Genomic DNA, 14,108 nt, shown 5'->3' with positions numbered 1-14,108 from the left:
GAGCTTAAGTTTATTGCTGTTCATCCACAGCGCAATATCTCTTTAAGCAACCCTTGAAACTCACAAAGGCGGCCTCGGTTAGCTCTTTAAATGTGAAGACCAACTGGGTGTCATCCACATAGGAGATAGCTTTGATCCCCCCGATGGCCATCAGGGAGAACAGAGGGGCCAAGTACAGATTGAACAGGAGGGGGCTCAATGCTGACCCCTGGGGGACTCCGCACCAGAGCTGTTTTGTTTTGGACAAAAATGGCTGGAGCAAAACCTTCTGTGTGCGATTATCCAAATAGGATTTCAGCCAGGCCATAATCGTGCCACCAATGCCCAGTTCCTGCAATTTCCCGGTAGCAGGGTGTGGTCGACAGTGTCAAATGCCGCCGACAGATCCAGGAGCACCAACATTGTGGATGCCCCTGAATCAGTCGCCTGTCTAACCAACTCAGCCACCTCCAAGAGGGCTGTTTCTGTACTGAAACCCTCCCTAAAACCAGATTGGGGGTCATGTAGGAGGCCCTACCTTTCAATAAAACTGGTCAGCTGCCGCTGCCCCAATTTTTCCAGCATCTCTGCCGGAGCTAGCAGCAAAGAGATGGGCCAATAATTGGTCAAATCCCCTGGATCCCCACTCGTTTTTTTCCTCAGCAGGAGGAGAGTGGCATGTTTCCAGATATCTGGAAAGGTGCCGGACGTCAGGGAGGCATTCCAGATGCACGTCAGAGTGTGCGTTAGGGAGTGAGCCATCACCTTCCATAGTTTAGGGGGTAAGGATCATCAGGTGCCCCAGATTTACATCCCAGAATTTCAGCCAAGGCATCCTGTTGAGAGATAGTAGTGAACTCTGTAAGAGACAGTTCGGTATCTCGTGCTTCCCTTTTGTTACATTTCTCCATCTCAGACGAAGCCGAAAATGATTTATACACTTCCCGAATTTTATTGAGGCAGAGATATTTTCACACAGAGCAAGGGAAGGCTCAACCGTGGTCTCTATGGCATTGGGTTTAAGGAAGGAGTTGACCACTTTAAACACCTCCTTAGTAGCATTATCTGCCTTATAAATGCAGTCGGTCATTTACTCCCTCCTCGCTACCCTTATCAGCCTGTGGAATTCTTTCAGAGCAGATCGATAGGTGACTTTGGCCGTCTCACAGTAGCCTGACCTCCACTGTCTTTCCAGTCTTTGGCAATTGCTCTTAGCAGACCTAAGTGCCTCCGTAACCCACAGGGCAGGGGGGAGAGCCGTGCTGATATGGCAGACCTGGATGGGGCAGCATCCTTTACAGCTGTTGAGATCCACTGATTTAAAGCCCCTGCATCTTTGCTAGGGTCGGCTGAAAGTGAGGGTTGGCCGGCCTGTAAGATGGGGTCCAACACCATAGTTGTCAGGTTTTTCCAGCTACGCTTAATATAAGTTTGGTTACCCCTTCTCTGACCAAGTCTACCCACCCTAAAACAGAATGGAATCAGACTGTGGTCCGACCAAATCATCTTGATAGGGGTCGCTGTGCTCAGAGAAGCCAGGTTAGAGAATATGAGATCCAAGGTATGGCCGGCTTTATGTGTAGGGGATATAACATGTTGTGCGAGATTAGCCCCACCCCCCCACCCCCCGGGACAGTACAAGCTAAGCTGCAGTTAGTATCATTAACGTGTAAAGTCCCCTAGAGTGGTGAAATTTGCGTACATTATTGATTTCTGAGTGATGTAATTGCATAGCTCATGGGTGATGTTGGGCGCGCAGTCCGGTGGCCTATATATAAGGATGCCAGGGAAGGAGGTGGCGGATCAGTTTGCAAGCAGAAGTTAAGACCCTGTATCCTCTCCAGTTTGAGAGGGCCTGAGGCTGCTAAAACCCAGGAGTCTTTAAAAATAATGGCTACCCCGCCCCCTCTTTTCCCGCTCTCCCTATTAGCATAACACATTTTAAGGTCTCTAGGGATGGCCAGGGCTACTGTTGCCACTGAATCTGAGTTCAGCCATGTTTGAGTTAAGAAAACGGCATCCCACTCCTTGTTTGCGAGCAGAAGTCACATGTCCTCTGCATGCTTCGGCAGAGATCTACAATTTATCAAGCAACCTTAATCTTGACCAGATTGCCGCCTTGGTCTCGAATATCTGCCGCCTCTGCATTTATCCCCACCAGCCCTGAGGGTGTCCCAAACTCCCATGCGCAGGCAGAGCAGGAACCTGACAGCCTATCATTGGCTACATTAATGCTGTGCGCCTTTAGATATGGGCTACCTCAGAGTGCAAGCTAGGCATCTCGTGACCAGCAGGAACCCTCACCGCCTGACAATCGAGCATAATGGCTGGCGCTGGCAGCGGTCTGGCCGCGGACGGGCACACACGGGCTTGCCTTTGGTGCGCCAGCGGTGCGTCCGCTGCATGTCCGGGCACCCATACGTTTTAAATAATGTTGCCGGGCACGGAAGTGACGAGGTTCTGGGAGCGGAGTCACGACCCTCCGTACAATCGGCACTCTCAAGCCGTGACGGACCGGGGATTCGTGCTTGCAAATCATGGGAGAGGTCAGCTCGACTCAATGCACACAAACAAGTTAAAAAGGCCTAACCGGTTAAAAGTCAGATAAAAATTAAAACTAGCACACAATTTATTAAAGAAAAGTAAAAGTATTCACGAATCACGAACTGTGCAAGTTAGCAAAATTTAGCAGAACTAGTAGCTCAACCTGTCAGCGTGCTACTGCCTCTCTAAAAACATATAAAACGTCATTTACAATACATAAACTATACGACACATAAAACATTAATATATACACATGTATAAAGTGTTTAGAAAACATCAAATACACCACATATATACAAAAACTGCTCACATGAAGTACACACATATCCGACATTGATATTAGACCATACCCAAGATCTAACACATATAGAAACATTAATCAGACAATCATAATTCAGAAACAAAAACAAATAGCAAAAACCTTGATACCATATATCCAGTTGTAACAGAATAGAGGGAAGGAAAAATAGACAGCAGCAAAAAGAGTGAGACGAAACAAAAAATAATGTGACCAAGATAGAATCCAGATTGAAAGCCCAAGTGGAGTCCTGTGTAAACGTCAACAAAAACATCTTTATCAAGATCATATGCACTGGGTCTGAGCTGCCACAGAATTCATAATCATTACGAATCACGCATAGGTAAAACTAATGTAAGCCACAGTATATCAGTATTGGAGCCTTTTGTAGTCAGGACTCAAGTAAGATGAAAAATCAACATCCGAATTAGCAGAGTACACCGCAATAGGGGTACGCTATTGCCATGAAAGTTTGGTGCATCATTTTAACACAAACCAAGAACCAAAAATGTGCTCAGATGCCTAAGTGAGAAATTACGCACCCCTGTGTCAAAACTAGGCCTGGGCGGTTAATTCCGTTCCGTTCGCGGAATTTGGGTAATTTCGCGTTCCGCGGAGAACGCGAAATTGCCCAAAAATGTGCGTTCCGCGACTTCGCGAAATTTTTTGCTTGTTCGCGTTCTCAATATGCATGTTCGCGAGATATTTCACCCCGAGCACGCAAACAGCGATCGCGAACAGGAAAAAAGTATCGCGAACAAGCAATTCTGCGTGTTCGCGGAATTTCTGCGTGTTCGCAAAGATTTTTTACCGTTTCGCGGAGATTTGTGTAACGCGATTACGCAAATTCCGCCCACCCCTAGTCAAAAAACACCCAAAACGATGTGAGCACAAACCATTCATCAACCTTCTCTAGTGGGTGGTTTTATTACAATCTTATCTTTTAAAACTGTCTCCACTGAACAGGCTTTGCCTTCGTCATGCACTCTTAGTTTAATAAAAATAAACGGCCTGTGACTTCAGCAACAACCGTCCCCAGCTGATTGATCTTTTGTTCCTGCAGTCCTGTACTTTGAATAAAAGCACCATGCACACAGCTCTCTGTCTGTTTTCATTTTTCCAGTTGTGCTGGAAGCTCACATTAATGTTTTTTTTGTAGAGTTTTATATAGCGCCAACTAGACCCGGAGGTATGAGAGCACTTTGCATGAGCACCAGTTGCGTTACATGAGGACACATTCATTAGGTCTCACCTGGCGTTGCAGCGCAAAGCGCTGCTCGCTGGGCGAGAGATATTGTAAGAGAGTAGATTTGAGAAGTCGACTTGAAGCCCCACCCCTCATTTTCATTGGCTGGTGTCACCGTTTATGCTAAACAGTGGTCTGCCATTGGAAATGAGTTTTTTTTGTTGACGGCCTTTCGCCTGGCCAATCCGGACAGGGTTGTCTGCTTTGCTGCTGTCGCAAAGCAATTTCTTATCTTTAGGGGGGCCATCTGTTTTCACTCAGCCCAGTGTTTATTTTTGCATGGCGCTTTCATTTAAAGTGAAAGCGCGATGCAAATATAAACACGCAGCTGAGTGAAAACAGATGGCCCCCTGCCTTCCCGCAATGGTGAGCGCTGGTTCTTTTCGGCCGCCATCTGGAAGAAAATGTGCCCTTTTCTCCCACATAAAGCAGTCTACGTTGTTGTGTAATTTGGTCCTTGTTGCCGCATACTTACAGTGGCCCTGTCTATAGTATGTTACCCAGTTTTATTTTAATCATTGACGGGAGAGCCCGTACAGATATGTGTTTCTCGTGCTATGGGTTCATTCAGCCCTGAACGTTTCAACCGGCTCCAGCCTAATGCCGTGCCGAAACCTGTCCGTAAACTGACAAATGCTGGCTGTGGCGGCAGCAGAGGCCCCCTGGGCAGCTTGGATGAGCGTCTATAGCCTTATGTTGCTCTTTGCCTTCCCCAGATACAGGAAGGTTAATTATTGAACTGAGGCGTGCAGCATTTCTAGAGCTTGGTGTGATCTGCAAGGCTGCCACTAACAGCATCCTGTGGAATCTCTGCTTTCAAAACGGACACACTATGCTTGCACCTAAAATAATTAAAACTGCTTTTTGTATCTCCTATTTATTTTGTATCCCTTGGCTCCATTAACTCAACACAATATTTGTTTCTAGCTGTGTTCTGCGCTCCTGCTAAGGTTTGGCACTGGCTGTAGCGTTTGCGCAGAACACATAAATACTGTTACAGACACAAACTTGCTCTGTAACTTCCCCGGACCCCTTTCGCTGTGTTTCATATTGTTGTTATTTTTATTAGCTGTCTGATGTCACCCGGACTGAACCAATTCATCCAGATCCACAGGGTGAATCAAACCACAATGGTACAGTCCACAGTGCTGTGCATGTGTGCTCAGCCCCACGGCATTACATTCCTCCAAAACAGTAATCAAGAAAATGGCAGACAGAAATACATTTAGCTGGCAAGGGTCTCAGACACATTATTTCTCATAGTCTTTGTAGCGCTGAGAAGGGGCAGGATTCACCAGAAGGCAGAGATGGGGCAGTGGGCAGTGCACACAACTCACTGTTCAGTATTCACTATTTAATGTTGGCCACACCCCTTTCTTTAGACGCTGCTCACAATTACCTGAATACAGCGAGCAGCATCTAAAACAAGCCTTTGCAATGCCACAGGTGTCGCATTTACGCAAGTTTGAGCTATTGACATTGTAATTGACAATGGCTTTAATTTTGTTTTCATTTTTAAAACATAAATAAAAGGCATAGTCATTTACAATGCCAATAGCTTAAACTTGTGTACATGCGAAACCTATTGCATTGCAAATGCTTGTTTTTGTTAGGCATGGGGAGATGAAGTGATTTGCCCAGAATCACAGGATGTTGAGCGTCGTTGCCGAGACTCGAACCCAGTTCCCCAGCTCCAAGGCCGACAGCCCTAGCCGTTAGGCCACATTGTCTCCCCAATGTTTGTAAAATAGGGTGGAACTGTTTTTACCACGTTTACTTTATTCACCAGGTTCGGCTGATAAGGAAATGTGAAACCAAAAGTGCAGCTGCAGTGCAGCTGTTCAGTCCTTAATGGGAAATCCAAGCACATCTGAAACAGGGTCTGTAAAGATATTACGTTTGCCGTGTATAGTACATCTTGAAGTTCTTCCCACCACTTTCAAATGTCACCAGCCACCACTGAGTTTGGATGGAAATATCCTGTAATAATGGCCAGTATCGCAGAGTGACTCGTGGAGAGGTAACAGCAGACGGACAGCATCATCTTGAAGTCAGCTCGCTTTAGGGGTTCGGGCTTCCTGAGAGTTCACCGTTTCCCTGCTCGATAAATCCTCGCTGCAGCCTTGTTCAGTATTGAAAAGCCCTTTAGCATGCAGGAGAGGGCCTTGCTGTGATTATGGACGACGATTCCTCATTTCAATCAAATTATAGAAGCACATATATTCATGTGGGGGCCGGGGGGTGCATACTAGTGCGTGTCTGTGCGGCGTGCGTGCTTCTTTGTGCGTGTGCCTGTGTGCATGGCTGTGTGGGTTTGCGTGAGATAGGTATCTAAAAAGATGTTGGGGAGGAGAGAGACTTTTTGGGGTATACTGGGTGGTATGCCCGCCTTCTCTTGTTTACATATAAAGGTCAATACAACAATTAAAACATAAATGTGATAGGCAAGTAAAAATACAATCTAAATCTAAAAAAAGCAATTATCATTAAATTATTTGCATAAAAGAGGCTGCATTTTATGAGTAAAGTACTAATATGTATATGTTTGAGGGTCGTAAGGTTATGTCCTTAAACCTTATCTGCTTGTGAATTTTACCTTCACTTTCATGAGACGGAAAGGAGAGGAGATTAAAGGGAAATGAGGAGTCAGTGAGTCTGGGAAAAGGTAGTAAACATTTATGTCATGAAGAAAGAAACAATAGATAGGACGGACTGTATCTTATGACGTCATCGGGTTATAACATAAAAGGGCATATTAGCAACGCTTTGCGAAAAGCGTGCTTAGTGCTCCTCTTCCTAACGCCCGCTATCGCAGATTTTTATCGCAGAGATATCACGTTATTAACAACGCGTATCTCCAAGGTGATAAAAATTCCTGCAATAGCGGGGAAAATCGACATTTTGCAGGGAACATCGCTGGTTTTCCAGCGATGTTCCCTGCAAAACGGCGATAACCTTGCTGATACGACCCTGTGGTCGTATCAGCAGAATCCACCCCTTATGTTAGGGGTGGCTAAGTCAGGATTTTAGCAGACGTTAGTTTTTGGAGAGAACAGCAGTTTTCTCCAAAAACTAACATCTGCTAAAATGCTAGGGCATCCTTGCTGATAGCGCTAAGCCGCGTTATGGATGTTCTGACATGTAGTGAATGTCAGGAACGCCCACTTTGCATCTGATTAGAGATGCAAAGGTAGGCGTAGTGAAAAAGGGTGCTAACATGCGAATATGCATGTTAGCACCCTCTTGCTGATAGGGCGATGGTTTTATCTCCGCTTTTCTGGCTTTTAAAGCCAAAAAAGCACAGATAAAGCCCTTGCTGATATGCCCCAAAAGGCCTGATGAACAAGTGCTCTTCCTATAACGCAATCTCTTCAGCACCAACGACCTTCTTTTCTCCTTCACAAACACAACTGGATCCAGGCACTTCTCTTAAACTTAATATGAGAGGCAGGGATGAGTGGTCACTGTGGTGGGGCAAGGGACAGCTGGATGTGACCTGGTGAAGGATGAAAAGCAGCGCCATGCGCTGATGACAGCCTGAGCAGATGCAATTGTGGGCTTTCAAAAGCGGTACCAAGTCAATAAAGTGACTGGGCCAGAACTAAGGCCGAATCTCATTGTCCCGAAAAAAGCAAACTGTCTGCCATCAGCTTTGATGCCGGTTTATATATGGAACTTTTTGTAGAGCTTTGTTGAGAACACTCTTAGGGGCATATCAGCAACAACCGACGATAATTATCGGCAAGCGCACTTAGCGCTAGGATAATTATCGCCGGCTTACGTGGATTTTTATCGCTGAGATAGCGTGCTATTAGCAACGCTTATCTCAAAAGCGATAAAAATCCTAGCACTAACTGCCTAACGTGAGATTATCGCTGGAAACCCAGCGATAATCTCACAAAGTGTGGCTTTAGCTTGTTGATAGGGCCTCACAAACTTAGCCATGATATCCACCTTCCATAGGATATCATGGCTAAGTCAGTCCTGAAGCAGGCGTAAGGAAAGTAATGATAACATGGGTTATCGCTACTTTTCTTGCCGCTATGCTTCATAGCGTGGTGCTTGATGATAGGAGAAATGTCGCTTAGCGACATTTCTCCACTCATGTCAGGTCAGGAACGCCCACTTTGCATCTCATTAGAGATGCAAAGCTGGGCGTTAGGAATTTGTGTGTTAATGCAAGGTTTAACGCGTTAGCGTGACCTTATTAATTAGGCGATAAAATTATCGCCGCTTTTCGACCGAATAATATTTAATCGCCGCCTTGTAGATATGCCCCTAAATGACAGTACTTTGAACCAAGGTCAGCTCTGATCTTCCAGCCTGGGGACCCCACATGGTTGAGTATTGAGTTACAATGGCTGCACCAGCGCTTCGTCTTTAAACAACTTGAGCTAAAGCCCGGATGCCGTCATTGCTTCAAAGTAAAGAAATAGAAAAAAGCATCTTTTGAAGCAATGGTGGCACCCGGGCTTTAGCTTAAGATGTTTACAGCTAAAGCGTGAATGGCACACAATTCTTGCATTTGCAAGAGTGTGCGCTATTGGCATTGTAAATGCAATGCCTTTTATTGATATGTTTAGAAAACCTGCAAGCTCTGTTTACGCACCGCTTGCAGGTTTTCAAACACATCAATAAAAGGCATTGTCATTTACAATGCCAATAGCACACACTCTCGCAAATGCGAGACCTATTGCATTGCAAATGCTTGTTTGACTTTGACTCCAGCACTGAACGGGGGTCATGAATTGTCTACAAAGGCTGGCAGTGCTGGGACGCGAACTCTGACGCGCTCTTTGGAGAAGCAGACAGATCCCTCTCATGAAACAAATCTTCAGGTTTGTCCAAAACCACCATCTGAGCGGATCCTCTCACACAACCGACCAATGAGGACAGACCCCACGCGCATCTCTACATTACAAAGCGCGGCTCCAGGGCAGGCTAGCGTCTGGATATATTTAATAATTTAATGTCTCTGGAATCGAATTACAAAACAGAGAAGCATTCGTCCAATAATAACTTATAAATTCAATTATACTCACCCGGTGCCCTTCGGTTTTCTTTCAGCTTGAAATCAATGTCCCCTAAAAATAGAAATGAGAAATGTTAACTCACCACATGGACTGATGGCTCCAAAGGAGTGTATCTGAATCCAGACTGGCTGGTCGCTAGCAGCAATGTGTCAATCACATCAGCCGAAATTACAATCAACTCAAAGTTCAACGAACATTTTAAGTTATTGGTCGGTTTTGACTTGAGGTTATTTAAGTAGCAGCTGCAGCATGTTCTCAGTAGTTGTGAGCAGTTTGTTGAAAGCCTCCAGCGCGGAGGCGGGTATGTAGGTAGCAGTAGAAGCCCACCCTGCCATCCTCAAACAACTGCATTATTTATACCCAGGTATATGATCGCTGTCATCGGGATACCCACATCTGGACATTGAATTGTCATGCGGATACATTTACATTTACTATGGGATTCAGTTCACCGCTTCAGACCGTTTGTGCATTTAATTTCTTCAAAGTATTTCTATATGTTCATTCGGACCTTCAAGGAGAATAAACTGAACTTTGATGGGCAGAGTGCAGTTCTCGTCTCACCCATCCTGAGGAAGGCTCGCCAATGAATCACTGAGTCGAAAAACGTCATTGCAACTTCATTCACATCTCATATACCAAGGACATTAAAAGAAGAGAGCGCTCTTCTCTCCCTGTCATTTGACCAAACACTCTCTCCTCATAATCAGTAGGTTTACTTAACTCTACACCATAAAACTCACACATCATAAAAAAAGCAATCACAAAAACAGCAATAAAATTCATAATTAAAAAAGGCTTTGCTCAAATGAAGAAATGTTTTATAATACAATCTCCCACAAAAAGTTACAAAACGTCAATATGAATCTAACTCAATCTAAGTAATGAGGAATGCCTTTGCTTCTCTATTCACACATCATGTTCCAGCTCCTAAGACACCAAGTGAGGTGGACTGCAGGTCTGGCCACAGCACAGACATCTTGAGGGCTGAGCTCTGTTGCAGGCCACCTGTGTCTCTTGAGGAAGGTGCTCTGTGGTGGTCACATGGGTCTCTTGAGGAAGGTGCTCTGTGTGGTCACCTGGGTCTCTTGAGGGAGGTGCTCTGTGGTAAGTCACCTGGGTCTCTTGAGGAAGGTGCTCTGTGGTGGTCACCTGGGTCTCTTGCGGAAGGTGCTCTGTGGCAGTCACCTGGATCTCTTGAGGAAGGTGTTCTTTGGCGGTCACCTGGATCTCTTGAAGAAGGTGCTCAGTGGTGGTCACCTGGATCTCTTGAAGAAGGTGCTCAGTGGTGGTCATCTGTTCTCTTGAGGAAGGTGCTCTGTGGCGGTCACCTGGGTCTCTTGAGGAAGGTGCTCTGTGGTGGTCATCTGGGTCTCTTGAGGAAGGTGCTCTGTGGTGGTCACCTGAGTCTCTTGGGGAAGGTGTTCTTTGGCGGTCACCTGGATCTCTTGAGGAAGGTGCTCAGTGGTGGTCACCTGGGTCTCTTGTGGAAGGTGCTCTGTGGCGATCACCTGGGTCTCTTCAGGAAGGTGCTCTGTGGTGGTCACCTGGGTCTCTTGAGGAAGGTGCTCTGTGGTGGTCATCTGGATCTCTTGAGGAAAGTGCTCAGTGGTGGTCACCTGGGTCTCTTGAGGGAGGTGCTTGTGGTGTTCACCTGGGCCTCTTGAGGAAGGTGTTCTGTGGTGGTCACCTGGGTCTCTTGCGGAAGGTGCTCTGTGGCAGTCACCTGGATCTCTTGAGGAAGGTGTTCTTTGGCGGTCACCTGGATCTCTTGAAGAAGGTGCTCAGTGGTGGTCACCTGGATCTCTTGAAGAAGGTGCTCAGTGGTGGTCATCTGTTCTCTTGAGGAAGGTGCTCTGTGGCGGTCACCTGGGTCTCTTGAGGAAGGTGCTCTGTGGTGGTCATCTGGGTCTCTTGAGGAAGGTGCTCTGTGGTGGTCACCTGAGTCTCTTGGGGAAGGTGTTCTTTGGCGGTCACCTGGATCTCTTGAGGAAGGTGCTCAGTGGTGGTCACCTGGGTCTCTTGTGGAAGGTGCTCTGTGGCGATCACCTGGGTCTCTTCAGGAAGGTGCTCAGTGGCGGTCAACTGGGTCTCTTGAGGAAGGTGCTCTGTTGTGGTCACCTGGGTCTCTTGAGGGAGGTGCTTGTGGTGTTCATCTAGGTCTATTGAGGAAGGTGCTCTGTGGCGGTCACCTGGGTCTCTTGAGGAAGGTGCTCTGTGGCGGTTACCTGGGTCTCTTGTGGAAGGTGCTCTGTGGCGGTCACCTGGATCTCTTGAGGAGTGTGCTCTGTGGTGGTCACCTGGGTCTCTTGAGGAAGGTGCTCTGTGGTGGTCACCTGGGACTCCTGAGGAAGGTGCTCTGTGGTGTTCACCTGGGTGTCTTGAGGAAGGTGCTCTGTGGTGGTCACCTGGGTCTCTTGAGGAAGGTGCTCTGTGGCAGGTCACCTGGGTCTCTTGAGGAAGGTGCTCTGTGGTGGTCACCTGGGTCTCTTGAGGAAGGTGCTCTGTGGCAGGTCACCTGGGTCTCTTGAGGAAGGTGCTCTGTGGTGGTCATTTTGGTCTTTTGAGGAAGGTGCTCTGTGACAGGCCACCTGGGTCACATTGACTCATGAGCTCCTCCTCTATTAGCAAGTGATCATGCTTAACAGTACATCAGAGTCTGAATATTCCAATCCATGTAGTTAGGTCCACCTACTGATGTATGTACTAAATATTTGTGTTATGCGCCACTGACTAGTATTTACAAACACATTTCATGAAATATTTGACCCTAAAATATCTTAGATATCAAAATATCAAGATGCTTCAGGTTCATTTGCAAGGCCTGGCCTGTCAGTGGAAGTGAGCTTATTTCAGGTTCATCCACAAAGGGAGGGGGCGGGGGGGAGGTTACATGTCAGTGAAAGCGTACCTGCTCCTGATTCATCCTTAACCATGGTTTTATGTGTCAGTGAGTGTACCGGCTTCAGATCATCCACTGGGCTCAGTGAGCCTTACCAGTTAGCGGAAGTGTACCTGCCTCAGGTTCATCCACAGGTGGAATCTAGGTAAAGTGTACCTGCTCCAAGTTAAGTCACATGGTCACATGTAGGATCCCTGACCACAGAGTGAATGGACAGTTCCATACAGTGACTTGGTCACTAGTAGGTTTGCTATTCTTTGGAGAGTGAATGCTTCTTGGTAAATGTGCTTTTGGCTCAATTACGTGGCAGGTCTATCACTGCCCAGAGGAGGTGGGATAACTGACAGGTATCCCCTAGCAACAGAGGAGTGGGCAGAGGACTTCTGAGAGTAGGGCCTGGCTGCCAATCTGCCTGACTAGCCACATGCATTATTGGATGATCCCGAGGACTGTCTGAGTCAGAATGTTTTGAGTACGAGTCCCTTGCGGCAGAGGCTGCGCAGAGAACAGGAGAGTATTACAGCCTCTGTAGAGAATGGTACTTTGCACTCTGTGGGTGCTATATCTGGACCCATGGAAAGGTTCAGCCTCAGCAAGAGTCCCTTCAGGCTGAGCCGTGTTCAGGGAAGAAGCCCCAAAAGCAAGACAGAAGGATCCAGGCCCAACCTCAAAAGTTTCTTCATCACTCTGAGCCCCCTTATCCACCCTTGTCCCAACCCCAAGCACTGAAGGATAAGACAGGTAAGCTAGCAGCACAGACAGGTCCCATTAGAGGTACTATCCGTGTAGGTTGTTTGGGTCCAAGTTAGTCCTAGGTAGCTACTGCTATGTGCAGTCCAGGCATCAGGAAAGAGATGTCTGGAGGAGGTGCTGTAGGCCTGGCAATTATTCTCACTCCCTGTTGCTGGCAATGGATGAGCAGGCCTGACACAGACCCAAACATTCTACAGATATCGATTGACAAAACCAGATCCCTGGACAGGGACGAGGCAGATTACCTCACACAGACCCGCACTACATCACTCACACAGCTGTTCGTCTGTTCGTCTTCTTGTTGCTGGCAATGGATGAGCAGGCCTGACACAGACCCAAACATTCTACAGATATCGATTGACAAAACCAGATCCCTGGACAGGGACGAGGCAGATTACCTCACACAGACCCGCACTACATCACTCACACAGCTGTTCGTCTTCAGTCCTAAACTAGAGTATTCATGGTGCTGTTCTTAAGACTACTATATCACTAATTTCTGTTCATGTTCTTTTAGATCAATGATCTTCAAACTGTAATGCCGTACCCCACCACTCATCTTGCCCCTCAGAATGACAACCATATTTTCTGGCAATTAATGTATAAAATCATATTTAACATTTAAAACAATGCAGTTCTGTTTACTTATCTCTTTTAAAAATGTAGTCAACTACATGATGGGCAATTTGCTAGTGGCAGCCTGGACGGTCTAAGTGTAAGAGTATCCACAGTGTGAGCCTTAACCAGAAATGGAGAGAGGGCTTTGTGGTGTTGCTTGACCATGAAATACTTTGAAAAAGAACAAGAGAAATTTGGCAAAACAGGAACAGTTTGTTTAATTAAACAATGTGGCTGGGAATACAGTCGCAGGCATAGGTTCTGAGGACTGTTTCGGTCGATTCTTTTATGGTAAGGATTGTGAACCAGTGTCTGTGGACACATAAATTAAGCACATGATAGGAAATCTAGGTGGGCCTCGACCTTACGTGGACAGAATGCGGCCAGTCGGTAATGTGTCCAGATATCCGTGTTCACTGTGTGTACTGTGTGTGCTGTGTCCTGATTGGCTATGTATTCCTAACTCTATTTGGCATCTGACTTTATGGCATTTTGGGAGCGTCTGCACACCTCAGTCCATATGTGCTTTATTGGGGCCAAACCTCCGGGACCATTGTGGTGTCACTGCACCTATCTGTGGGATAGATCTGGGATTTCCTGTTTGTGCGTTTGTCTGTGTTAGGGTTCAGGCGTCTTGTGCGGTGCTTAAACTACCTATCCCAGAATGCACCGCAAGTGAGGGAGGTTGTGTGCTTTCCCATACTGCCCCTGGACTGGTCATGTGATGGGGAGGTT

The 14,108-nt window shown here is 46.7% G+C and overlaps 1 protein-coding gene across 2 annotated transcripts in view; it reads right to left on the bottom strand.

Moving 5' to 3' along the window:
- The window catches only part of LOC146799813 (NACHT, LRR and PYD domains-containing protein 3-like), a 919,540-nt gene that overhangs the window by 136,070 nt on the left and 769,362 nt on the right, over positions 1-14,108 (bottom strand). For both annotated transcript variants that reach the window (XM_085620694.1, XM_085620695.1), the window contains exon 11: positions 9,110-9,151. In XM_085620694.1, coding sequence (XP_085476820.1) covers positions 9,110-9,151 — 42 coding nt within the window. The remainder of the gene's footprint in view (positions 1-9,109; positions 9,152-14,108) is intronic.

Source organism: Triturus cristatus, chromosome 8 (genome assembly GCF_964204655.1).
Source record: "Triturus cristatus chromosome 8, aTriCri1.1, whole genome shotgun sequence".
Classification (NCBI taxonomy): domain Eukaryota; kingdom Metazoa; phylum Chordata; class Amphibia; order Caudata; family Salamandridae; genus Triturus; species Triturus cristatus.
Note: the sequence above shows the minus strand (reverse complement) of the source record. Positions and strands in the feature narration are given on the sequence as shown.